Genomic DNA, 26,461 nt, shown 5'->3' with positions numbered 1-26,461 from the left:
TTACTATTTTTAATTGATCTTTGGGACCTGAAATGAAATCTACCTTTATTCGATCTATAATTTGTTTTAGGTTGTTAGAACCATCTTACCTCAAATATGTATTTACAAAATTAACTTGAATATTTATAATCAGTTTTAGTTATGAGTGAATGTAGATTGTGTTAACTAGTGGTTTTTAATACGTTGTCTTTTTGTCCTTTTATGATCTGTACTTTTAAATAGACCGAATAAAGTGATTGATTGATTGAGTCACAATCTAACGTCAAGTAAGATTCGTATACCCAGCATGGTTTATTCAGCCTGTTCTGACAATGGGGGGACACTGAATGAAATGCACAAGTGGAAAATAATCTGCACCTCCGTGTCCTTAATAGAATAGAAATTTTCCTTCACGATAGCTAGGGACCGTGAGCTTGTTTATGTTTGTTTAAAGCTTACTCACCATCAATAAAGCCAGTTGATCCGTTGGCTTGAAACTGAATCTCTTGAATGTAGAATCTGCTGACCAATCTGCAGTTCGTAAAACTTCTTCTAATCTAGCCCCCAACCTGATGGCTTTGGATGCAATAGTCATCTGGTGAATTGTGCTCTAAAAATAAAGACATCTACACCTGCCCCCTGCATCACCCATCGAACCTATAGTGGGTGTAGATACTACCCTGTGGGGTTTAGTAATAGTGATCAATAACTGGTTAACCCCATGAGGTCAGAGTTCTTGATTCACACTTTCGTAGTCTCTCAAACAACGTACCACACAATCTAGGGTTGTCTGGGAATGTGGGGTAGAATACTGTCCTAATGTTAGATTTGGTCCGTTGTGAAACAGTGAACATTATACCTTCCTAGGTACAGGACCTGCCCTGCATGTCTAATGCCCTCATGTTAGACACCTTTTTGCATGAAATGCGACAAAGCAGCATAGTAAACTTAACAAACAGTTAATTCCAAGAAAGGTCAGAATTGTCCGCCCATCTCATTAGAAAAGATAATGCTTTGTTTTTTTTTTTTTTTTTTTTTTTTGAAACCGTTTATTGCACGATGAAAAAGTTACAGGCATGGGCCTACAACCATCCGGCCGGCCGCTAGAGTAGCAAAAGGCATATAACATACATACAGTGAGAGTCTCTCGGCGGAGCAGATTGGCAACTCAGGTGAGATCAATAGCGTAGGCCGCATAACTCTTAGCCCACAATACGGTTTCCTTTTGTCAAACAGAACAACACAAAAAAAAAAAAAAAAAAACCACACCCGCAAGGCAACCCGCGATCCAAGTGACAGTACGTGCTCCGTAAATGGGGGATCCTGACCAGCAGCAAAACTCTGAAGAGGGGAATGGGAGTATAGCAGGGACTGGGGAGCCACTTGCCCACGGCTGAGGGAGGGGGTCGGCTAAGGAGATGGGGCTGGCGAGGCTGCCGGTAGCAGTGGCGGCTCACAAATACCCCCACGGTAGGCGTTCCAGGGGCCCCAGATTTTCACCCACGCCCCAGGCTTACCCCTCGCCACATACACTACTTTTTCACGAAACATACACCAATCCATATGTTCTTTCCAGGCCAACACCGCCGGGGGCCTCTGGGATCCCCACAATTGGGCAATGTCACGCTTCGCTATCATGTATCCCAGAGTCACCCACCGCGTCTGCGGGACCGAATAATCATTTGGTTCCCACACATTCAGCAAGCATCTCCTCGCTTCAGGCAGCAGTGCGACACGCGTAACCACACGCAAAACCTCATGCACACCACGCCAGAATCGCTCCACTTTCGGGCACTCCCACAGTATATGCATGAAAGTTGCCAAAGCACCACAGCCGCGCTTACACAATCCGTCACAAGCAAAGCCCATACGTAGAAGCCTCGGCCCCGTGACGTAAACCCGGTGAAGGATCTTAAGCTGGACGAAGCGAAGGCGAGCCGGGATGGCCACCTCCTTCGGAGAGGCCACCGCGGAAATCCAGTCCTCGTCGTCCAGCTCCAGCCCATCGGCAACCCAGGCCTCGCGGAGGCCAGTCAGCAGGCACGATCTGTCATTGATCAGTTTTTTATATATAAGGGAGATCGTGCTGTCTGGTACATGGCCATCCAGCACCCTGTCCTCTAGGGGGGAAGACTCCGGAATGGATGCAACATCCGGGAAGACGGAGGCCAGCGCGTGGCGGACTTGTAAGTATCGAAAGTACTCACTGCCTCGCAGCTGAAACTCCGTCTGCAGCGTCTCAAAAGTCTTGAAACCCCCCCTCGTCCAGAGATCTCCCACCGTGCTGATTCCGATCGTGTCCCACTTCTCGAAGCCCTTCGATGTCCACAGGGAGCCCAACCTCTCAGACGCATATAGCGGTGACGCCCGGGTCAAACGGTCCTTCCACCCCATAGCTGCATTAGCCGCGTGCCATACACGCACCATGACACGCGTCGGTCCCGTCAGACGGGAGTCGGGCGTGCCAGAGTAGAGCGCTCGATTATAATCGCCACCGGGCAGGAGCATCTTATCCATTTCAAATGCCGGGTTCAAGGCGGGCCCGTAAAGGCCATGATTGATTGCAGCTAGCTGGGAGGCCCAGTAATACCGTTTAATGTCCGGGAGGGCGACCCCCCCATCGTACCACGGGAGCGTCAATTTGGCCAGAGCAATACGCGGCCTCCCGTCCCAGAACAGGCGCCGCTGCAGGCCCTCCACCTCGCGGAAGTAGCGCGCTGGTACCAAGTCCATAGTGTTCTGGAGGGCGTACAGAAAGCGCGGCAAGGACATCATCTTAAACAAGGCCGCTCGGCCAAGTGGCGAGAGCGGAAGACGCCGCCAACGCGCGACATCCTCTCGCAAGCGCTGGAGGGGGGGCAACAAGTTCCGCTCATAGCGGGCCTCCGGGTCTAGAGTGATATATATACCCAGGTACCGGAACCCCTGGGAGGCAATCTGGATCGGGCAGTCACGCGGTAGGGCCGGAGCCTCCCCGGAAAGCACATATACGCAGGATTTCGCCCAGTTGATGACAAGGCCTGAGTTACGCCCGAAGGAGCGCAAAACATCAACCAGGACAATCAGCGATTTGCGCGGGGAGGCGAGATACAAAAGGATATCATCGGCGTAGAGGGACACGCGGTCCTCATACTCAGGGGTCCAGCGGAGACCACGGATAGAAGGGTGCCACCGTAGCCACTCCGCCAAGGGCTCCAAGGCCAGTGCAAACAGGAGCGGCGACAAGGGGCAACCCTGGCGCGTGCCCCGCCCCAGCTCGAACGGGGCCGAGACTCGCCCATACACCACCACCTGCGCCAATGGGCCCGAATACAACAATTTGACCCAGCTAATGAACCCCGGGCCAAATCCGAATTTCGCCAGCATCGCCCAGATGTATGGCCACTCAAGCGTGTCAAACGCCATGGTGGCGTCTAAGGATGCCAAGATGGCCGGCTCCCGCACAAACGGGACACGCGCGAGCACCCCGTGCAAGCGTCGCAGATTAAGAGCCGTGTTGCGATGGGGTATAAATCCAGATTGGTCTTGGTGGACCAAGTCGCCCACCACACCGACCAACCGGTTGGCCAACACCTTGGCGAGGATTTTGGGTTCCGCGTTCAAGAGCGAAATTGGCCGGTAGGATGTGACCCGCTCACGGGGTCTCCCCTCCTTGTGTATCACCACGATCGTGGCCAGACGCTGGTCCGGCGGGAGGGAACCCTGCGAGTGGGCCGCCAGGAACATCGCGCGCAGGTGGGGCGCTAGTACATCCGGGCGCAGCTTGTAAAGCTCGATGGGGAGACCATTAGGGCCCATGGCCTTGCCGGACGCGACCGAGCGAATAGCCAGGGCAATTTCGTCCGAGGTGGGAGGAGCGTCCAGCGAATCCCTGTCCTCCACCGAAAGGGAGGGCAGCGCTATGTCCCGAAGCAGGGAATGGGAATCTTCCTCCGAGCAGGGGGAAACCGGGGAGTACACCTCGCAGAAGTAATCCGCGAAGCAGGAGACGATGGCTTCCGGCTCGGTGACACGCGTACCATCCATCCTCTCAATCAAAGGAACCACACGACTCGCTCTCTCCCTCTTATCCAACCACGCAATCAATTTACCCGCCTTATCGCCCACATCATACAATCGTCCCTGTTGCTCTCTACTGGGGCCCCTGGCCGCCTCCGTGACGAGGGCCCTATAGGCCGCCTGCTTGAGGTGCAAAACATGCAACTTGGCATCCGTTACCCCGCTCCCCAGGTCACCCTCCAGTTCCACAATCTCGGCCTCCACCCGGGTCACCTCCTCCCGCTCACGCCTCCGGGCATGGGAGATAAAGGAGAGGGCCTCCCCTCTGAGGACTACCTTAAAGGCCTCCCACAGGGAGATGGCCGAAGGGACAGACCCCACATTCTCGTCAAAATATCGCTGTAAGGATTTGATCAAGTCGGCACGAATAGTGGGGTCTCGCAAGTACCATGCATTGATTGGGGCCACCCTGCCCTCCCCCCTCGGGAAGACATCAAAATGTAACAGTAATGGGGAGTGATCCGAAATACCCCGCGCCAGATGGCACACCTCTCCTACCCTCCCAGCGTGGGCCGCCGGGACCAGGATGTAGTCAAGTCGCGAGAGGCTACCATGGGCACCCGAGTGGAAAGTGTATTGCAGCTGCGTAGGGTGCTTTAGTCGCCAGCAATCCACCAGGCCCAGTGTGTCTAAGAGGCCGGACAGCCACGCCTGTGCCCGGGGGAGGTCCCTAGGGGGGTGACGATCCATAGACCCAGAAACTACCGCATTGAAGTCCCCCCCAACCACCAGCAGGCCACCCGGGAGGTCCAGGAGGAGGCGCCCCAGGTCCGCAAATGTAGTAGCTTGTAACCCAGGCGGGACGTACACTGACATGAAAACAATCACTCTACCCTCCATTCTACCCACCAGGACAGTGTAGCGTCCCCTCTCGTCATGGCGCACCTCATCAATCTCCAGCGGGAGCGAGTTCTTGATCATGATACCCACCCCCCGCGACCCCGAAGTGAAGCCCGAGTGGGCCACCAAACGATAGCCTCGCCGATTCATGGCATGGAAGGAGTTACCTATAAGGTGTGTCTCCTGCAAGAAGACAACATCTGGCGATATACGTTTCAGGAACTGCAGGACCACACCACGCTTAATCCGATCCCCCAGGCCGTTAACATTCCAGGACAACACAGCCAAGTCCCTACCCCCCATCATACGTAGAAGCAATCAGTCGTCCCCCACAGAGCATTTCGAGAACAGCAATACAGTAAAGGGTTTGCCTTGCGGTGCGAACAAACAACACACCCCCCCCGCCCCCCCATCCCAACAGAACTCCCCCCTCCCTGCACCCCTGCATGAGCCCAGTCAGCCCCCCCAAAGTGCAGTGTGCCTGTCGCCCCATAGAGAAAGACTAACTAGTACCCCAGAGGAGGAGGGAAGCCCCCAACAGACCCCGTACGACCTCCATAGGAGGGGAACATACACGATCGAGAAATGGTAAAGAAGTATTGTCCCGAGCAGGGCCTATTATTCACCCCTTAATTCTGATCCGGCAGGCCCTCTCCACCGCCCGCACCCCCCCCACCCCCCCGGCCCCGATCATCAGGCAGAGTGTCCAACCAGTCCCCAGCCGCCTCGGGGCGATCAAAGAAGTGCGTGCGACCTTCCACCTCCACCCTTAGCTTAGCTGGAAAGAGCATTGAGTACTTTAGGTTCAGGTCCCGCAGGCGACGTTTAACACCGAGAAAACTCAGTCTCTGCTTTTGGACCGCCGGAGTAAAGTCTGGGTAGAAACGCACATCCATGTTGTCCAGCTTGACCGGTCCCTGTTGCCTGGAGGTCTGCAGGATAGCGTCCCTGTCCCGAAAGTTAAAAACCCGGGCAATGAGAGGCCGCGGCGGGGCACCGGCCTTCGGCCTGCCCCCAGGGACCCGGTGAGCACGCTCCACCGCAAAAAGCTTACTCAGGCCCCGGGGCTGCAGATGGGTAAGGATTAGATCTTCCACAAAAAGGTCGGCGGCCTCCGCCTCTCGTCCCTCCGGCACCCCCACAATACGAACATTATTCCTCCTGGCCCGACCCTCGGAATCCTCCAGTCGCCGGTCCATCAGGGCGCTCGCCCGGCCAAGCCGGCGCACCTCCTTTTGGAGGGCCGCCACATCTGTCTCGAGGCCCGTTGTGGTGTGGGTCAGGGAATCGACCCGGTCATTCGTCTTAGACAGGTCGGCCCTCACCAGGCCCACATCCACAAGGACCGAGTCTATTTTTTGCGCTAGGGTGTCGAAGCGCTGGTCCACCGAGGCCTTCATCTCCGCGATGGCGCCCATGACGTCCCGGAGGGTCAGGTCCACCGGCTGGGCAGACGTCTCCGTCAGGCCCGCCGGGGACGTGCGCGATGTCTCCGGAGATCCCTTCTGGAGAGTGTAGCGGTCCATACTGAATATGCTACTTACCAGTATGCATCTGTTCTTGGCATGTAGGGCTGCTGACATTCATATCTGTGCATATCTGTGCATAGATCGCCGCCTAGTGTTGGGTCCGGATGTTTGCACGTTGTTGTCCTGGAAGAGTCTTCGAAGTATCCTTGGATAGGTGACTCCTCCCCTGGACTACAGTGCGCATGGGCATCCTCTCCATCCTCAGATTGTTTTTCGCCATTGTGGCAGTGATGGAGTAGATACAGAAAGTGATGACCATGCTTGCAGTAATTCTGAGAGCTGCAGCTGCGACAGGCGCCGGGGAGGAGGGAGGGCGATATGAATGTCAGCAGCCCTACATGCCAAGAACAGATGCATACTGGTAAGTAGCATATTCAGTTCGAGGCATGTGGGCTGCTGAATTCATATCTGTGCATAGAATACATAGCAGTGCCCTCTATTGGCGGCGGCTACCCGTGCCAGCTGCAGCGGTCTGAAAAAGTGTTTTGAGAACAGCCTGTCCTACAGCTGCCTGCTGTTTTGACTGCACATCTACGCAATAGTGTTTTGTAAATGTGTGTGTAGTGGACCATGTGGCTGCTCTGCATATATCATGCAGGGGAATATTTCCTAGGAATGCCATGGAAGCCCCCAACTTGCGTGTTGAGTGGGCTCGTGGTGGAATAGTTAATGTGCGTTTTGCCTTTTGATAACAGATTTGAATACACTTAACTATCCATCTGGCTATCCCTGCTTTGGAGATGGCGTTACCTTTGTGTTGTGGGGCAAAGGCAACGAACAGTTGTTTTGTCTTCCTGAAGGGTTTAGTCCTGTCGATGTAGTACATGAGGGCCCTCCGTACATCTAGTGTATGTAGTGCCCTTTCTGCAACAGTTTGTGGGTTTTGGAAGAAAACGGGCAGTTCAATAGTTTGATTCATGTGGAACTGCGATATTACTTTGGGCATGAATTTGGGGTTGGTACGTAGCACGACCCTGTTGGCGTGAACCTGTATAAATGGCTCTTGAACGGTTAGTGCCTGGAGTTCACTAACTCTTCGTAGGGAAGTGATCGCTACAAGGAAGGCCACTTTCCAGGTAAGGAATTGAATCTCGCATGAGTGTAGAGGTTCAAAAGGTGGACCCATCAGGCGTGTGAGGACCAAGTTGAGGTTCCACATTGGAGCCGGTGGGTGACTAGGTGGAATGACTCGTTTGAGCCCTTCCAAGAATGCTTTGATGGCAGGCACTCTGAATAGAGAGAGGTGCTGCCTGGTTTGCAGATAGGCTGAGATTGCGGTCAAATGGACACGTATAGAGGTGTACGCCAGATTGCATCGGTATAGGTGGAAGAGGTAACAGATGATGTTTTGGATGGATGCGTCCAGCGGGTTAACGTCATTATTACCGCAATAAATGACGAACCGTTTCCATTTGGCTGCATAGCAAGCTCTGGTAGTGGGTCTCCTGGCCTCCTTGATGATGTCCATACAGTCAGGTGGCAGGTTGAGATAGCCAAACTCTAGGACTTCAGGAGCCAGATCGCCAGGTTCAGCTGTTGCGGATCTGGGTGCTGAACCTCTCCATGGTTCTGCGTCAAATGCGCGGGTTTGATCCGCAGCCTTTGATGCGGCACCATGGAAAGTTCGAGGAAGGTGGTGTACCACGGCTGGCGTGCCCACGTGGGAGCAACTAGGACGAGTGTCAGGGAGTGTTGTCGGAGTTTGCGAGCCACCAGCGGTATCAACGGTGCTGGGGGAAAAGCGTACGCAAATCTGCCTGACCAGTTCATCCATATCGTATTGCCCTGCGACTGCGGATGTGGGAATCTGGCGGCGAAGCTTTGGCATTTTGCGTTTTCGCTTGTCGCGAATAGGTCTATCTCTGGGTGACCCCACTGCTGGAAGTACGGTTTGAGTACCGATGGGTGTAACTCCCACTCGTGCATCTGGTGGCTGTGTCTGCTGAGCAGATCCGCCATCTGGTTGTCCTTGCCAGGGAGGTGTTCTGCCATGAGGAACATGTTCCTCTGAATGGCCCACTTCCACATGCTCTGAGCCAGATGAGACAACTGTGGAGAGTGTGTTCCTCCCTGCTTCTGTATGTAGTACATTGCGGTCATGTTGTCCGTCCGGATCAACACGACCTTGTTGCACAGGTGTACTTTGAAAGCCTTCATGGCCAGGAAGATTGCCATCAGTTCCAGAAGGTTGATGTGCATCTTCTTCTGTTGTGTCGTCCATAGTCCCTGCACTGTGTAGTGGAGTACATGAGCTCCCCATCCCTGGAGAGACGCGTCCGCTGTCAGTACTATCTGTGGGACAGGCTCTTGGAACGGTCGGCCCTTGCAAAGGTTTTGTGGATTCCACCAATGCAGAGAGTTGTACGCCCGACCGCTCACCAACACTAGGTCTTTCAACTGTCCTTGAGCCTGATTCCACTGACGTGCTAGGCACTCCTGAAGTGGGCGCATATGTAACCTCGCGTGCGGGACTATGAAGATGCAGGAGGCCATCATGCCTATCAACTGCATAAACACTCGCGCTGGAAGTGAGTGATTGGGTTTGAACTTGGAGATCAGCAGTTGTATGCTGTTGATCCTCACTAAATTTGGCTGAGCTGTGGCCGCCAGAGTGTCTATAGTCGCACCTAGGTACTGTTGTACGTGTGCGGGCTGGAGATGGGACTTTGGGTAATTTAGTGAGAATCCCAGACTGTGAAGAAGGTGAATGGTACGGGACACGTGGCTTGCACATTGCTGGGCTGACCTCGCTTGAACGAGCCAGTCGTCTAGGTAGGGGTAGACGTGTATGTGCTGTCTCCGTAAATGTGCTGCCACCGTAGCTAGGCACTTCGTGAAAACCCTGGGCGCTGTTGTCACGCCGAAGGGAAGGACCTTGAACTGATAGTGCTGCCCCTGAACAGTGAACCTGAGGTACCTTTTGTGTGAGGGGTGGATGGGTATGTGAAAATACGCATCCTTGAGGTCCAGTGATGCTAGGAAGTCTCCCTGCTTGAGAAGCGGAAGGACTTGCTGTAGAGTGAGCATGTGAAAGTGCTCTGAAAGAATGTACTGGTTCAGGGGTCTCAGGTCTAATATAGGCCTGAGCGACCCGTCCTTTTTTGGGATTAAGAAGTAGAGGGAGTAAACCCCCGTGCCCTGCTCGTGGATGGGTACGACCTCGATAGCGCCTTTTAGAAGCATACTTTCTACCTCTTGCTGTAAGAGCGTTAAGTGCTCTGAGGACATAGGACGGTTTCTTGGTGGTATTGTGGGTGGAGTGGAGGTCAACTCCAGACAGTAACCGTATTTTATAATATCTTTGACCCACCTGTCCGTGGTGATGGAGTTCCACATGGACAGGAACCGTTGTAGCCTTCCCCCGACAGGTGTTATGTGGTCGGGAGGAAGGGAGAGGGCGTCACTGCTTGTTCTTGGGGGAGGACCTGGTGTTGCCGTAGCCACGTCCTCTGCCCTTGGTACTGGAGCCACGATAGCCACCTCGGGTGTTCTTATCGTAGGTGGTCTGCGTATTGCCCTTGTTATATGTTTGTTGTGACCCCTGTCCTCTGCCTGCTCCCTTGTTTCCGGGGCGACGAAAGGAGCCGCTCCGAAAGGACTGAGTTTGTAGGGCGCCCATGGACTTTGCAGTGTCCGTGTCCTTTTTTATCTTCTCGAGGGTGGTGTCAACCTCAGGCCCGAACAAATAGTCGGGGTTGACGGGCTGGTTAAGTATATTGTTTTGTACCTCAGGCTTGAATCCTGAGATACGTAGCCAGGCGTGACGTCGTAGGATGACGCTAGTGTTGATGGCTCTGGCAGCCGTGTCTGCAGCGTCTAGTGCACATTTGATGGCAGCATTTGTGAGTAGCTGTCCCTCTCTGATAAGGATTTCAGCACCTTCTTTGTAGGGGTCAGGGAGGTGTTGAAGAAGTTGTTCCAGCGTGTCATAGTGCGCTCTATCGTAGCGAGCGAGGAGCGCTTGAGTGTTAGCTATGCGCCATATGTTTGCAGCTTGTGCGGCAACTCGCTTGCCGGAGGTCTCTAGCACCTTGGACTCTTTGTCCGGGGGAGGAGCGTCACCCGTTGTCTGCGAGTGTGCCCTCTTGCGGGCATTCGCCACAACGATGGAGTCGAGTGGTAATTGGCCTCTGATGTAAGTAGGATCCCCAGGTGCTGATCTGTATTTTTTGTCGATCCTGGGGTTTATCACTCGTGCCCTGGTGGGTTCCTTGAAAATGTCAGTGGCTGGCTTGAGGACCCCCTTCAACATTGGCAGAGTTTTTACATGTCTTTCTGAGGATGCAAAGGTGTCCATTAGAAAGTCATCTTCGATGATATCAGAGTGAAGCTGCACATCGTGGTTGTTTGCCGCACGTTCAATCAGAGCGTTGAACGCTGCAGTATCCTCTGTGGGTGATGTTTTTGCCCCATATAGCTGTGGGTCCTGTGCATCCAGAGATGCACTGGGGTCTGCAGGGTCGCCCCAAGTTTGGTCAGGGTCCTGCTGGTCATCAGGGTCCGTGTCCACATGGTAGGGGACTTGTTCATCCATGTAGTCCCCCAATGCATCCGTGTCGGAGCGTGTGGGGGAGGCCCGGTGTGGATCCTGGTAGGGTGAATGGAAAGGTTCATACAGGAGAGGTTCTGAGTCCACCGGCAGCTTCCTCTTTAGCGGGATCCTGAAAGGTTCCAATGGCGGTTCCGAAGTTATCCTTCGGTCGTGGAGAATCATCCTGCCAGTGTTGGCGTCGATGACGTGTGACGGAGGCGTCTCAACAGGTGTAACCGTAGTCTTGGTGACCCGTGTCCTGAGTTGAAACACCTTCGGGATTGTGGATGGAGGCAAGCCGAAGGTAATGTTGGTCGGCACCGACGAAACCGCTGGAGCCCCGATCGAACCGGAACCCGACGGGTCCTGGAGGGCAGCCGTGGTTTTGCAGCCTGGCTGTGCACCAGGTCGTACTCGGGGCGCCTTAGAGGACGTGGCCCCGGTCTGGGTCGCGGCTGTAGATATCTTCGGCGCCAGTGGTGCATCGAGTCGAGGTGCGGAGACCACCGTCGACGTCTTCGACACGTGAGGTTTTGGTGTCGCCGAGGGAGTGATGCGAGGCGTAGCAGGCGGTACGGCCCTCGGTGTCGGCGGCGTCGAAGCCGGTAACCGAGCAGGTTTGTCGGCGCCGATGACCTTCTTCCGTTTGTCGACTCCCACGTCGCCCCTTTCGAGTTCGGCACCGAAGTCTCTCTTGGTGCGGTCGGTGCCGACACGGTGCGCTGGCGTCGAAGGTGTTGAAGGCTTCGATCCGACTTGCGCCACTTTCAGTTTCGGTTTCGTAGGAGCTTGAGCAGCTTTCGGTTTCGGTTTCGTGGAAGGGAAACCAGCTGATTTAAGCGGTAATGGCTGCCGCTGAACGTCCGAGGCCGGGCCCGAGGGCGGGGCCGAAGGACTGTGTGATAGGTCTCGGGTAAGGCCCGAAGGCGATCCCTCGACCGGAGCCATAGTCTGTGGCACTGGTGAGTTTTCGGTTTGAACAGGTAGGCCTTGTTCATCATCGGCGCTACTCTCTTCGGCCCCTAAGGCCTCCTCGTCGTCTCCTACCTCGGTGTCGTCTTCACCTCTGTGGAAGAGTGACTCGTCGGCCTCGTCCGATCCGGGGTCGTGGTCGGAAACGGGACCGGAGGGTAAGACTTCTACTTCTTCGACGTCGTCGGCTTCGTCGAAGATGTCAGCTGGGGCCGGTGCCGCGTGCTGCGCCTCGAGCCTCGCCGCTCGACGATTCCGCAGAGTCTTCTTGGAACGGAATCGGGCACAGGCCATGCATGTCGATTCGTCGTGGTCCGGCGAAAGGCATTTGTTGCACACCGGATGGACGTCGATGTGTGGGTACTTCGCATTACATACCGGACACCTTTTGAATGGCGTCCTCGATTCCATCGTCGAAGTAGTCGATGGACAGGTAAATGCGAACAAAGTCGGTGCTGAAAGTCAGTAAACTAACAGATAGTATCGAAACCCGATCGATAAACAGTACCGACGCGAACTAAAGGCCTTGTGGCCTCGACAAAAGTTTTTCCTAACTTGAGCTAAGATAGCACATCCGAACCCAATGGCGGAAAAAAACAATCTGAGGATGGAGAGGATGCCCATGCGCACTGTAGTCCAGGGGAGGAGTCACCTATCCAAGGATACTTCGAAGACTCTTCCAGGACAACAACGTGCAAACATCCGGACCCAACACTAGGCGGCGATCTATGCACAGATATGCACAGATATGAATTCAGCAGCCCACATGCCTCGAACTGTTGGATTGGTGCGCCGGGCCACGGCGGGTCGTCTTCACCTTCGCCCGGTCGCCATCTTGTTTGGTGGACATGCTTGCTCTCCCACCGTCGTGCCAATCTCCTCAAAAGGGCCGATAGACCCGTTCACGGGGTCCGGGGGGGGGAGGGCGGCCACCGCACCGCAGGACGATCCACAGCTGGCGGGTCAGCCGGGCACCTGGACAAGACCACACCACCGCACCCCGCTTCGCGACCCTACCTCGCTGGAGGCGAGGAGGGCGCAAAAGTGAAAGAGAAAGCGCGGGGTACGCGAGTCGCCCAGCCGTGCCCGCCGCTGTTGTTCACTTTGTCCCCGGATCGCCCCACTACTCCAATCCGGGGGGCCGGCGCGGGGAAGGCCGCAACCTTCGATCGGCACTCCTGCCGGTGTTCGGGGTCCGATTCGAACACGGAAAACGGGTGGCGCCTCAGCTCGGGTTCACCGACACAGTCCCCTCAAAAAGGACAGGATATAGTCAGGATTAATTCAGGAGGTCGCGGAGGTCCTCGGGAGCCTCGCACCTACGCGGCCATCTTGGTTGCGCGCTAGGCTCCTCCTCAGATAATGCTTTGTTAAAGTCCCACATGTCGGTTTATCTAGGTTTGGAGAATTCGAAAACCTGAAGCCTTTCATTAGCCTACGAATCAATGGAGAGGAGTCCATCGGATTACCTGTTTTCAGAAGGTGACCTGCTGAACTCGCTGAAGAAGTTCTGAGTAGAGTATGCGCTACCTACCTCAGCCAGTTCTGATAAAAATTCACTATAATCACAACTTCTGCCCCCACAGGAACCACCTGCTTCTCCATTCACCAACTGCTCCAAGCTGACCAGGCAGATTTGTATCTCTTATGGGTGCCTGCTGCCCATGCCTGTTCCATGAAAGACGAAGCTACCTGTCAAATTCCTGGCACTTACAACCTCTCCAGATATCCGCCAGGCCATAGGATATAAATTGTTCTCCTGAATGTTCTGGTGAAACTCTCCCCCTGGACCTTGTAGGAAACCCTGCAACTCTGGACGTTGAACCGGGTAGTCGCACAACATTTCCAGAAGTAACAGAAACCATGTTTGTGACCTCCACACTGAAGTCACCAAGATCAACTCCACCTGCTGATGTGTTGCCTGTCCCGCCTCTCCGTAAGGAAGCTGGAAAGGCATACATTAGTTACTTACCCTTGTCCTGAAGAAAGGCATCCACTTCTGTGGCTTCAGGAACTTGAGAATTCAGCCTCAACACATCCAGGTCTGTAAGAGGTGTTCCTCAACTCTGACTGAAGCGTTTGAATGCTCCAGTGGCGGCCGTCACAGGTAAGAGTGGTGGGGTGGGCAGGGTGGGGGTCAGGGAAGTCGACATATGACAGGATAAGTTAAATTAAATTAATAAAACCACTTACATTGCGCTCACTGCATCGCCGCTCCGGCGATGCAGCAACCGCAAGGTAAGTGGTTTTATTAAAAAAAATTAATTTAACTTATCCCGTTGTATGTCAACTTCCCTGACCCCCAGCCTGCGCGCCACTCTTACCTGTGCCAGCAGAGACTGGAATGCTTGAGGGTTCTTCCTCCAATCACTGGAATCACTCAAGGAAATATGAATTCCAATCTGCAAAGGCGTTGGAGTTGCCCGGGAGATGCATCGCCAACACCAACATTTTCTTCTCCAGGCAGAAGTGACAAAAATCTTTGGCAATCTCAGCCACGGCTTTGGCTCTTGTTCTTCACAGTTTGTCGAAGTACTGCAGCATGAAGATATTGTTCATTTTTAACAGAATGCAGCATTCTATTTTGCCCTTAACTAGGCAGCGAATGGCAAAGCAGCCTGCCAACAACTGCAGGCAGTTTACATGGAGCTTCAATTCCTCCTGTAACAATCTCCCTCTTGTAGATGTGGGCCCGCATTTGGCTCCCGAGCCCCAGCAACTGGCATCCGATTCAATGACAATCTTGTGAAGAGAGCTGAAGATTGTGAGGCCGTTCCATGCTTCCATTTGGTCCAGCCACTACTCCATCCCAGTTTTGACCACCGCTGCTAGTGTGACGTCTTCCTTGTGAGATAGGTACTTTTGTAAATGTTTGCTCTTTAGCATTGTTAGTCTCTGTAGTGTAACGCCCCTGAGAAGAGGGCCTGGATTAATAATGCCAGAAGGCCTACCACTAAGAAATCAGTTGGGCTACTATCAGCTGCTTGATCTCTGCCTTGATCATGGAAATCTTGTTGAAAGGTAATTGTTGCCTTGATGGAGTGGACAGTAAACCCTAGAAACTCCATCCTGTGTTTGGGAATGAGGTCCGATTTGTTCAGATTTATAATTAATTCCAGATCCTCTAACAGAGATATTGTTTTCTGTGCTTGGCTCAGAAGTATGGTCCTGTCCAGAGACATGGTATACATGTAGTCCAAAATAGACAATATGCATTGTCCCAGCGATCGCAACCATGCCACTACTGGTTTCAGTAGTTTCATGAAGCACCACAGTCGAACTAACAGGTCAAAGGAAAGTACCTTTGATTGCCAAATTTGACAGTTCCAAAGGGATTGAAGGAAGCACCCGTGTGGTGGGAAGATACAGATCAAAAGATAGGCATCCTTTACATCCAGTCTCCCTGACATAGGAGATCTCTCAGAAGATGGACTCCCTCCATCTTGAAATGCCTATATCTAAGCCATCCAGTGAATGTTTATGACTTGGCAAACATCTTAATCCTTCTTTTTTACTATGAAAATATTGCTCAAGAATCTGTTTGGGTGTGCAAAAAGGATCTGACTATGGCGCCTTTGCTTTCAGCTCAAGCACCTCCTGATCTTTCTTGTCACAGATCACTTCTGAAAAAATTAGAGGATTCAGTCCCACTTGTTGTATGGGAGTACCCCAGAACTCTAACCGGAAACCTTGTACCCATGCGTTGGATGATATTTCCTCCCATCTGCTCAGACATTCTGCTGTTCCTACCCAAGGCTTTGTAGGGAAGAAAACCAAACTCTCAGCTCTGGAGCTGTTAGTTCATCTGCCTCCTCTGCTAGCTTGTCCTCTTTGGAACTTATTCCTGGAGAGGGAGCAGAGAGAGCGTCCCTCCTGATCTGCCAACTTTGTGCGCTTGTGGCCTTGGAAACCTCAACCCGCCAATATGGGGAAGCAGCCATATGAGCAACCCCAACCATGTACTGTCCAGCCAAAAACACAGGGAAGGAACAACTTCTTTAAGGCGGTTTGAGCCTTGTTCAGAGCCTTAGAGGCCTGAACAAACTTTGCCAGATGCTTCATAAAGACCTCTCCAAAAATGTTACCTTTTGCGTCTGGGTCTGCCTCAGTAGTGACCAATTGCCCCAATTCAGGGTCCAGTTGAAGTAGCAGGGAACATCTACGTTCTGCTGACAGGGCTCAGCTTGGCTTTGCACAAAAGAGATATCACAAACAGATCAATGAGTGTGCCTGTGTGCTAGGTGTCCTCCGACAGTTCCATAATCTTTGTAATGGAGCCAGTAACATCCAGTAACTTACCTTGGCATGATCTCCAAGATCAGTCAACACCCCTCTTGGGGTCCTTAATTAGTCAGCCAATAAAGGTCACCATTGTCGTGCCTTGCTTGGGCATGGCTGCGACCTTATCAATGGAGGGTTTTGGGCATTCTGGACAGAGTTTGCTCCGGACTTCCTTGCCCAATTGCTGTCGTAGCCATTGCTTCAAATAATATGCCACCCTCTCAGAAGGTTGCCACTCTGAGGAGTAGCACTCATCCTGGTCTTTTTGAGCTCTAGGTAGCTCAGTCTTTAGTTTCTTTTTGCTCTCCCAGAGGGGTGCCATTCCTGAGGTCTTTTAGATCCCTTGTATGTGTCACTATCAGCGGAAAGAGAGTCTGTGGCTCCAGCCTCCTGTTCGAAACAAGTGTCCCGGATCAGACTCATATCTGACTGAAAAAGACCACTAGGATCTGCTTCCTCTTGCAAGATTTCCATCTTGGAATTTATTACGAGGCTGCGCTGTTTACCAAAGGATGCTGCCCAATCTTGGGACTGAGGAAAGCCCTACACCCCAATGGGGGCACACCTGCGTCCAAATGGTGCGTCTGTTGAAGACTTGCACAAGATCCCCTAGGGTTCTTGGCGGCAGAGTTCTGCCACTTTTGTAATGCCATTGACGAACAAGTTACTTACCTTCGGTAACGCTTTTTCTGGTGGATACAGTATCTGCCTGTGGATTCCTCACCTTGTGAATATCTCCTGCGCCAGCAACATTCGGAAACTTTTGTAGCTCTCCACGCTGACGAGGACGATGTCACAGAAGCACGGCTCCGCTCGCGGCACCGCTGACGTCCCTGGATCCATAAGAGGACCTCGTCGGCGTGATGACGTCAGTTCCGCCCTTTTTTCCGTGCCTTCGAGGCACACGGACAGACTGACAGCAATATATACACAGTATATACAATACATAATATACAAACCAACACACACAGCGTGAAGATAATACAGGAAGGCAAAAGAAATAACACAACTCCCTTGACAGAAATAAATGAATCTTGAAACATCACTAATGTAGGTATACAAGGGTGGACAACGGGGAGGGTGGGTGGGTCAGTGAGGAATCCACAGGCAGATATGTATCCACCAGAAAAAGCATTACTGAAGGTAAGTAACTTGTTCTTCTGATGGATACATCTGCCAGTGGATTCCTCACCTTGTGAAAAGATTCCCACAGCAGTCCCACTCCCGGAGGAGGGTGCCCACCCTTCTATATCAGGAAGTCCTGAAGGATGGAACGAGCAAAATGTCCGTCCCTCCTCACCTCGGAATCCAAGCAGTAATGCCTCGCGAAAGTGTGGAGGGAGGCCCAAATTGCTGCCCTACAAATGTCCTCCACAGGAACACCTCTGGACAAGGCAGATGTAGAAGACTTTGCTCTGGTAGAATGAGCCCTAATACCCTCTGGAGGTTCCTTACCAGCCAAAGAGTAACAGATCTTGATGCACAAGATAATCCATCTGGAAAGGGTGTGCTTGTGCACCGCTCTGCCTTTCCTGCAGCCAACAAAGCCCACGAAGAGCTGGTCATCCACTCGAAAGTCTTTAGTCCTTTCGAGGTAAAAGCTCACTGCCCTCTTAGGGTCCAGGTGGTGAAGTCGCTCTTCCTCCTTGGAAGGGTGAGGGGAGGATAGAAGGTAGGAAGGGTAATGGACTGCCCCAGATGGAAAGGAGTTACCACCTTAGGCAGAAAAGCAGCCCTGGTCCTGAGTACCATTCTTTCAGCATGAATGGTCAAGAATGGGGGTTTTGAACTCAGAGCTTGAAGCTTACTTACCCACCTTGCCGAGGTAATAGCAATGAGAAAGACCGTTTTGAAAGATAACAGCCTTAAGGGACACTTGTGCAAAGGCTCGAACGGAGAACCCATTAGGTAAGTTAAGACAAGATTTAAGTCCCATTGAGGCACAATAAAGGGAGTAGGCGGAAACTTATTAGTAAGGCCTTTAAGGAATCGTAAAACAATAGGTGACTTAAACAAAGAAGGCTGGTCTGGCAAGCAAAGGAAAGCCGATAAAGCCGATAAATATCCCTTCACAGTAGCTACAGCAAAGCCTTGCTGAGCCAGTGAGAGAGCAAACTGAAGGATGTTGGATAAACGAGCCCTCAAAGGCTCAATTGACTTCTCTCTGCACCAAAGAACAAACTTAGACCACCTATAAGACTAGATAGATTTAGTGGAATGACGTCTGGCAGACAATATTACATCTACCACATCAGGCGGGAGAGAAAAATAATTCAGGTTGCCCCGTTCAATCTCCAGGCATGAAGGTGTAAGCTCTGGAGGTGGGGGTGTAGAACCTTCCCCTCCGACTGCGAGAGGAGGTCTGCCCTCAGAGGGAGACGAAGCGGAGGGCACGAGGAGAGGTGGAGAAGATTTGTATACCACACCCTTCTTGGCCAATCCGGGGCGATCAATATGACTTGGGCCCGGTCTTGGCGAATCTTCCTCAGAACCCGAGGAATCAAGGGTATGGGAGGAAACGCGTAAAGGAGATGTGACTCCCATCTCAACTGAAACGCGTCCCCCAAAGCTCCCTGCATTGGATACTGGAGACTGCAGAATGACGGGCAGTGAGCGTTCTCATGAGTGGCAAACAGGTCCACCTGAGGAGTTCCCCACGTCCGAAAGACGTGACGAACCACCTCCGGATGGAGCCTCCACTCGTGGTCGGCAGAAAACTGCCGACTGAGACTGTCTGCACGCACGTTCAGAACTCCGGCCAGCTGATTTGCCATCAGACAAATCTGATGATCCTGAACCCAGGACCAGAGACGCAGAGCGTCTCTGCAGAGAAAAAGCGACCCCACTCCTCCCTGCTTGTTGACATACCACATCGCGGTAGTGTTGTCCGTTAGGACTTGAACAGACTGACCACGAAGGGAAGGAAGGAAGGCCTTGAGTGCCAAACGTATCGCTCGCAATTCCAAAAGGTTGATGTGAAGCAACCTTTCCTCTGGAGACCAAAGACCCTTGATCTCCAGATCCCCCAGATGCGCACCCCACCCTAAAGTGGATGCATCCGTTATCACTGTGGCCACCGATGGAGGTAGATGGAAGGGATTTCCTTGAGACAGATTGCCCTCCACGCTCCACCAAGACAGATCCGCCGCAGCTTCTCTGGAGTTCCTCACAGACTCCCTGAGATCTCCTTTGTGCTGATACCACTGCCTGCGGAGGCACCACTGGAGCGCCCTCATGTGCCAGCGTGCATGGTTGACCAAAAGAATGCAGGAAGCAAACAGAACGAGCAGACAAAGGACCTTCAGGACTGGAACGGCCACTCCTTTGCAAAACAAGGGAATCATTTCCTGAATGTCGAGAATCCTTTGTGGAGGTGGGAATGCTCGACACACAGTAGTGTCCAGTACCGCCCCTATGAACATGTTGCGCTGAGAGGGCACCAGGTGAGATTTGGGCACGTTTATCGAGAAACCCAATTTGTACAACAGCTGAGTTGTAACCTGCAGATAATGAAGCACCTTCTCCAGCGACTCCGCTTTGATCAGCCATTCATCCAGATAGGGGAAAACCGGAATCCCCGACCTTCTGAGATGGGCTGCCACCAGTGGCATCACCTTGGTGAAGACTCAAGGTGCAGTAGTAAGACCAAACGGAAGGACCGCAAACTGATAATGTTGCGACCCTACCATAAAACGGAGATACTTCCTGTGCGACTTCAAGATGGAGATGTGGAAATACGCGTCCTGCAATTCGATCGACACCATCCAGTCCTCCTGTTGCAGCGCTTGAAGAACCTGCGCAAGGGTGAGCATCTTGAACTTCTCTTGCTTCAGAAAAAGGTTCAAGAACCTGAGATCCAGAATTGGACGTAGCCTGCCATCCTTTTTCGGAATCAGGAAATACTGGGAGTAGCATCCCTGACCCCTCTCCTGCTCTGGAACCACCTCTATCGCACCTTTTTTTAATAACGTAAGGACTTCCTCCTGCAGGAGAAGAAGGTGGTCCTCCGAGCAAGTACCTTGACAAGGAGGGTAATTCTGAGGGAATTCCCGAAAGGGAAGGGCGTACCCATTTTCTACAAGATCTAGAACCCAGAAGTCTGAAGTGACTGATTCACAATCTTGTAGAAAATGGGTAAGCTAGCCCCCCACAGGACCAGCATGATCCAGAATGGTGGATCTAGGGCTGCTTTGCAGTGGTGGGAGGGATGGAGGAAGAGGAAGAGGAGGAGGAGAGCTGCCGACCTCGAGCACGACCTCTGATTCTGCCCCTGTAGCTTTTATACAGGGTGTTCTGTTGCTGCTGTTGCTGCTGCTGCTGGGGCTGCTTGTAGGTCCGAAACAACGACCTTCCAAAGCCTCTGTACCTCCTAAAGGAGCCCCTAGGTTGTGTCTGCAGACTCGGAGATTTGGCAGTGTCATTACTTTCTTTAAATCTCTCTAGTGCAGCATCAGCCTTTTTACCAAAAAGCCCAGAACCGTCAAAAGGCAAGTCCAGAAGCGTTGCCTGCACATCAGGGGAGAACTCAGATGACTTCAGCCACGCACTCCTCCTTGTGGCAACAGAAGAGCCCATAATTCTGGCGACAGAGTCCGCGGTATCCAGGCCATTCTGGATAACCTGACGCGCAGCCGCCTGAGTGTCCGAAAGCACCTCATTAAAGTTCTGTCTGTCCTCCTCAGACAACTTAGGGGTCAGTTGTTTAGCGGAATCCATGAGAGCATGGATATAACGGCCCAAAAGACAGGTGGCATTTGTCGATTTTAAGGCCATACTGGAGAGGAGAAGACTTTCTTGGCTGATTGGTCACGTTTTTTAGGGCCAAGGAGTGTTCCTAAATCCTTGGGAGAAGCAGTAACATGAACCGATGGAGCACTAGGGGAGAGTAGAGGAGTGTGGGGCAAAGTAAGCTGCAGAAGAATGGACTGAGAAAGTCCTGAGTCTTGAGTCGCTAAGGCTGGTGAGATGAAGACATTTTGAAGGATGATCCCATGTAAATTAATGATAAGAAAATATTTTTTTCAGTCAAGGAAACTTTTCAGAGTGAATGATCCCATTCAGGTTAATGGGAGATTTTGCTCATTTGAAGGGTGAAAATGAGCCCCTGCAAGGTGACACTCTCAAGATGAAGGTGAGTTGAGTGGCAGAAACAAGGCAGGAATCAGCAGTGAGAAATGGCTGTAGGACCATATAGTGAGGTGGAAAAGGTGGAAAGGCCCATTTCTTTACCCCTCATGTTGCAATGCAATCCCCACAGTGCAGTAAAGTAGAAAAAGTCTGACGCCTCCCCAACATTCTACACTTTCTGCGGCCAAAAAATGTAATCATCCCATTAACGTCAGCTTAAGGGGGGGGGGGTTGCAGAGGTGTAGAAACTGTTTGCTCAGGGGGCCTTGGCATTATAAAGTTTGAAGACCTTCTTCTGGAAAGGGGCTGGGGGCTGTAAAACGAGTAGTGCATTCCACTTGTACTATGGTGGTTCATCACTCACTTGTTGTAGAGTCCACTTAACGTCCTGGTAGGCTTGGGTTGGGGATAGAAGAGTGTGAGTGTTTGCGTGGTGGTCAGTGGGCTCAATTCCTCAAACTTGGGGTTGGGAGGCAGAGGATACCCCAAAAGCTTTGTGCCTCTTGTCCTTGGGAAGCATGTCTCAATCAGGTTGGTTGGGGGACCTAGAAAGGTAGGTGAAAAGGTGTGCTGTTGTCACCTTAAAGGTTCAGATGAAACAACTATAAGTCATAATCAATTTAGTGACAGTATAAATGGAGGATGATCGATCATAACACTGTCCATCATTGGGTACTAGAGGAAGATGGGCTCACATCTATGAATAATTCAAGAAACCCTGCTCTAAAAATGAAGCACTAGAACCTGCTACGATTGGTGTGCAGCAGTACCTGTTCCTCGCGGGGGGCACGGCCTGCATTGGTAGCCCCAGCCTTTGCCGCTATGACAGCAACATTCCTCAAAGGATAGGTGGTAGCCGTTCAATGGTTCACTGCACATCTTATCCTCCCCTAAGTGCTTCCAGCAAATATCGCGTTGGTCAGGGACACGGTCTGCAGAAAAGAGAAGAAAAGTTATGAATTATTAGGGTAGAACATTCACAGTTTGGCCTCCTACAAGTGCTAGCCAAAAGATGGACAGAAGTAGAGGCCCATACAAACTGAAAATACACTGTTAAATGAAATTGCCAGCATCAAAGGAACATAAGGATTTTCCTGGGTCTCCATTTACTTCTGCGCTCGTTTCATAGTCTTCAGCTTTTTCCCATCTCCTTATTTCTAACAATCCTCCGTTTCCATCCAAGGTTACCCACTGTCTGTGACTGATACCATTCTCTCACCTGTTAGAAGGTAGTGCCATGTGCTCAGCGCTTCTTGCATTTTATCCAGTACTGAACTATCTGACCACTTGAATTGCTGACCTTTTATTTTAGCATTTAAACAATGAATGTGTAAACAGTAAGAAAATAAGTTATTTACCCGTAACTGTAGCTCTGAAGTATTTTATCTTTCATAGATTCACATGCTTGAATCATTCCACATCATCAAAGTGGTAGTCATACAGTACCATAGAACTCATTAGTCAATGACATACATCGCAGTTAATATTAAAAAACATTCACTTCAATAGCTTATCCTCATCATTTAATAAGAACCAAAAACCAAAGTTCGGCCAATCAGGCAACACACCCTCTAGAACACTCATCACAGAGGCTCCATTCCCTCTATCTATGAAAGATACCAATACTGAAGAACTAAAGTTACAGGTAAGTAACATATTTTCTTCTCCAGTATTGGATTTTTCATTGATTCACATGCTTGAATCAGAATAGTAAGCAGTTAAAACACCTATAATTAATAACATAATGAGAGTATAGCGGATGGTGAGAAATACACTTAGACAAGGCTTACCTTATTGAAATAGATGGTGCAGCACTGCTTGTCCCACAGCCACATCATTCTTGTCAGAGAAATCAAGACAATAATGATGTGTGAAGGTGTGCCTGCTGGTCCTTGTCGCCGCTTGACATATATATATATATATTTTAAAAAAAATATATATATATTTTTATTAACAAATACTTGAGATTCCACAACATACAGATACAATACAATGAGGACATTAGTTGCCATGTACCGGAAATCACAAGCAATACAATCTCAGGTGGAGCAGGCTCCCTGGGTATTCCACCCCAAATCACTGATCTGTCCCCACCAGCCCTCGGTATCTCCTCCACGGCAGCCACACCCATTCCCATTTCTTGACACACCCCCTACTTTTATACACTGTTTCCTCCGCTCTCTGACACCTGTCAAGGTCGCGTTACCATTCTTCAAGCAGAGGGGGAGCCTGCGCCCCCCAGTTTCTGGCAATGTTACGCTTTGCCACCCCCGCCGCCAATGCCAACCATATACCCACATATCTGGACCAATCTGCCTAGCTTCTATCATGAGAAGAAGCCACTTTGGGTCCAATGGAATAGGCTCACCCACTACATCCGACATGACTTCCGTAACCTTCTGCCAGAATACAGCAACCTCAGGACATTACCATAATATGTGTATGAAAGTACCTTCCTCGCCGCACCCCCGAACACACTGTGCAGACATGGCGTGACCCCAGGTATATAGGTGGGTGCTGGGATAGTAGACGCGATGCAGGATCTTGAGCTGCACTAATCGAAATCTGACGCGCATAGCCACTTCCCTAGGGCTCTGGAGCACCTCCTGCCAGTCCTCATCATGGAGAACCCCGAGATCATTGGCCCAGGCCGCCCTAAGGGAGACCAAGGGGTCCGGGAGGTTGTTAATTGATTTGCGGTATATCATGGAGGTAGGTTCCCCTGTATAGGATCCAGCAGAAGCCGGTCTTCAAGTGGAGAGTAGTCAGGAATAGTGACCCCTTGTTGGATGTGAGTATGCAGTGTGTGCAGAAGCCTCAGATGTGTGTATCGCTGCGAGTCGTGCATATCCTATTCTTTCTGGAGATATTCAAATGAACGAGGTGATTCACCCTTCCATACGTCGCCCAGGGGAAACATCCTTTACCACGCAACCATTGCAACGCGGTATGGTTACATCGTGGTTTTAACAACGCAAGTCGTTACACCGACTTGCACTGGAGGGCGCTGTAGGCTAAGGAATAGTGTGAATTACTATTCCAACACCTTCCCTACTGTACGTAGACTGGAGTTGGAATAGTAATTCACACTATTCCTATGTCCAGCGCCCTCCAACGCAAGTTGATGTAACAACTTGCGTTGTTAAAACCGCGATGTAACATACCGCGTTGTAATGGTACGCGTTGTTACATCGTACATCCGTCGCCCAGGTATTCAACACAAATCAGGTGCCAGCCCCTAAATCCCGATAGCGCAGCCACCTCCCTGAGGGGATCTCCCTCCCAAAGCGGGGTTCTGCCCGTCAGCTGCCCAGCCCAGCCCAGGCATTTGTTTGCGTCTTTCCAACATTGAACTACCACCTTAGTGTGTTCCGGCCAGTCCAGGCACATCCGCCGGGAATACAAGAGGGATTTGCAATTACCTTGTGGCATCGATGCCCTATCTACTTTATAGGACGGCTCTTCCATCCCCACATGAACCCAATCGTTGATCACCTGCATTTGGGAGGCCCAATAGTATAGCCTGACATCCGGAACTGCAATCCCGCCATCGAAGATGCCTCTTTGTAGCTTCTGTAAGGCAATTCTCGGTGACCCTCCCGCCCACAGCAAGGACCGCACCTCCTGTACTATTCAATTAAAAATCATCTGTGGTATCTGGAAGGGAGTGTTCTGCAATATATAGAGAAGCTGAGGTAGCATCAACATCTTATACAGGGCCGCCCGTCCCATAAGTGAGAGTGGAAGCAAGCGCCAGTGGCTAACATCAGCAGCTAGACGATTCACCTGCGGCCCCAGGTTCCAGTGCTAAAATCGAAAACATTGTGGAGGATAATATTCAACCCCTAATAATCCAAACTAAAAAAGAATTATCTCGGCTGCACAATCTACATTTAACTATTGGTGGAAGATCTAATGTGGTTAAAATGTTATTGTTTCCTAAATTTTTATATTTTTTTAGAGCCATTTGTCTTGAATTTTCCCCACTAATTTTTAAAAACATCGATTCTATGTTTTCACATTTTATTTGGGGATACAATAAATCACGGAGAGCACTTAGATGGATCACTTTACCTAGAGAACGTGGGGGATGGTCATTACCAAACTTTAAACTATACTATTGGGCCACTGTACTAAAATATAGCAATAGTCTCCTAATGGAGAATTCAATGGGTCACAATACACCCACCCCGCAAGAACTTATTTTGGGTGAAGACAGTATTGGCTGTCTGTGGCGTCATATGAACGATGTTTACTTTAAAAAAGTAAAATTTAAAACTATTTCTAGCATTTTCAAAGTATGGCGTAATATAAAAAAACTAATCGGCCTAGGTCGATATTCATACTATACCCCCGTACTTCAGAATGCGGATCTTCCAGAAATATTTCATGACATATATATATACAGAGATGGGCTGAACTAGGTGTTAAACGCCTTGGTTGTTTTTTTTCTGATAGGGGAATAAAATCATTTGATTAATTAAAAATTGAGTTCCATTTGACAAATCAGGATTTTTTTAAATTTCTCCAGGTGAGAGATTTTTTAAGTAGGAAAATGGGTGGCCCCATCAAATTTCATCGGTGTGATATTATAGAAAAATTGAGACTAGTTAAGACCCCGAGAATCGGAGAGATATATGTAGGACTAAATGCTTTATTACCCGATGATATGAACAAACATCTGACGACATGGCAGATCAGACTGGGGGTTACATCTCAAATCCCTTGCGAGGCCTATGATATGTCATTAACTCATTTAATGTCTATGAAACTACAGGCACAATTTTTCAAAACATTTTTTTCACTTTATTACACTCCTGAAAGACTCGCAAAATGGGGGACGGGGAATGGAACGTTTTGTCCAAGATGTGCTCTTCCAGCAGCAGATATAAAGCATATGTTTGCTTCATGCCCTGTTTTAACCAAAGTTCTCTCTGAAATCTCGGACTTTCTATCAAGGATTTTACATTGTAAGATTAACATTGCAAATACAGAAGTATTGTTGGGGGTTTCCAACAACGGTCGTTCTAGCGAGCAACACGGGCTGATATTTGTTGGTATGGCCATTTTCAGGATGTGTATCGCCTCAGCCTGGATAGATCCAATACCCCCATCATTCTTTGAATGGAGAGCTCGGCTATTG

The 26,461-nt window shown here is 50.9% G+C and overlaps 1 protein-coding gene across 2 annotated transcripts in view; it reads right to left on the bottom strand.

Moving 5' to 3' along the window:
• LTBP3 (latent transforming growth factor beta binding protein 3) overlaps window positions 1-26,461 on the bottom strand; it is a 375,622-nt gene that overhangs the window by 8,653 nt on the left and 340,508 nt on the right. For both annotated transcript variants that reach the window (XM_085625923.1, XM_085625924.1), the window contains exon 25: window positions 22,089-22,250. In XM_085625923.1, the coding sequence (XP_085482049.1) occupies window positions 22,089-22,250 (162 nt within the window). The remainder of the gene's footprint in view (window positions 1-22,088; window positions 22,251-26,461) is intronic.

Source organism: Triturus cristatus, chromosome 9 (genome assembly GCF_964204655.1).
Source record: "Triturus cristatus chromosome 9, aTriCri1.1, whole genome shotgun sequence".
Classification (NCBI taxonomy): Eukaryota; Metazoa; Chordata; class Amphibia; order Caudata; family Salamandridae; genus Triturus; species Triturus cristatus.
This window is presented reverse-complemented; position numbering and strand designations above follow the sequence as displayed.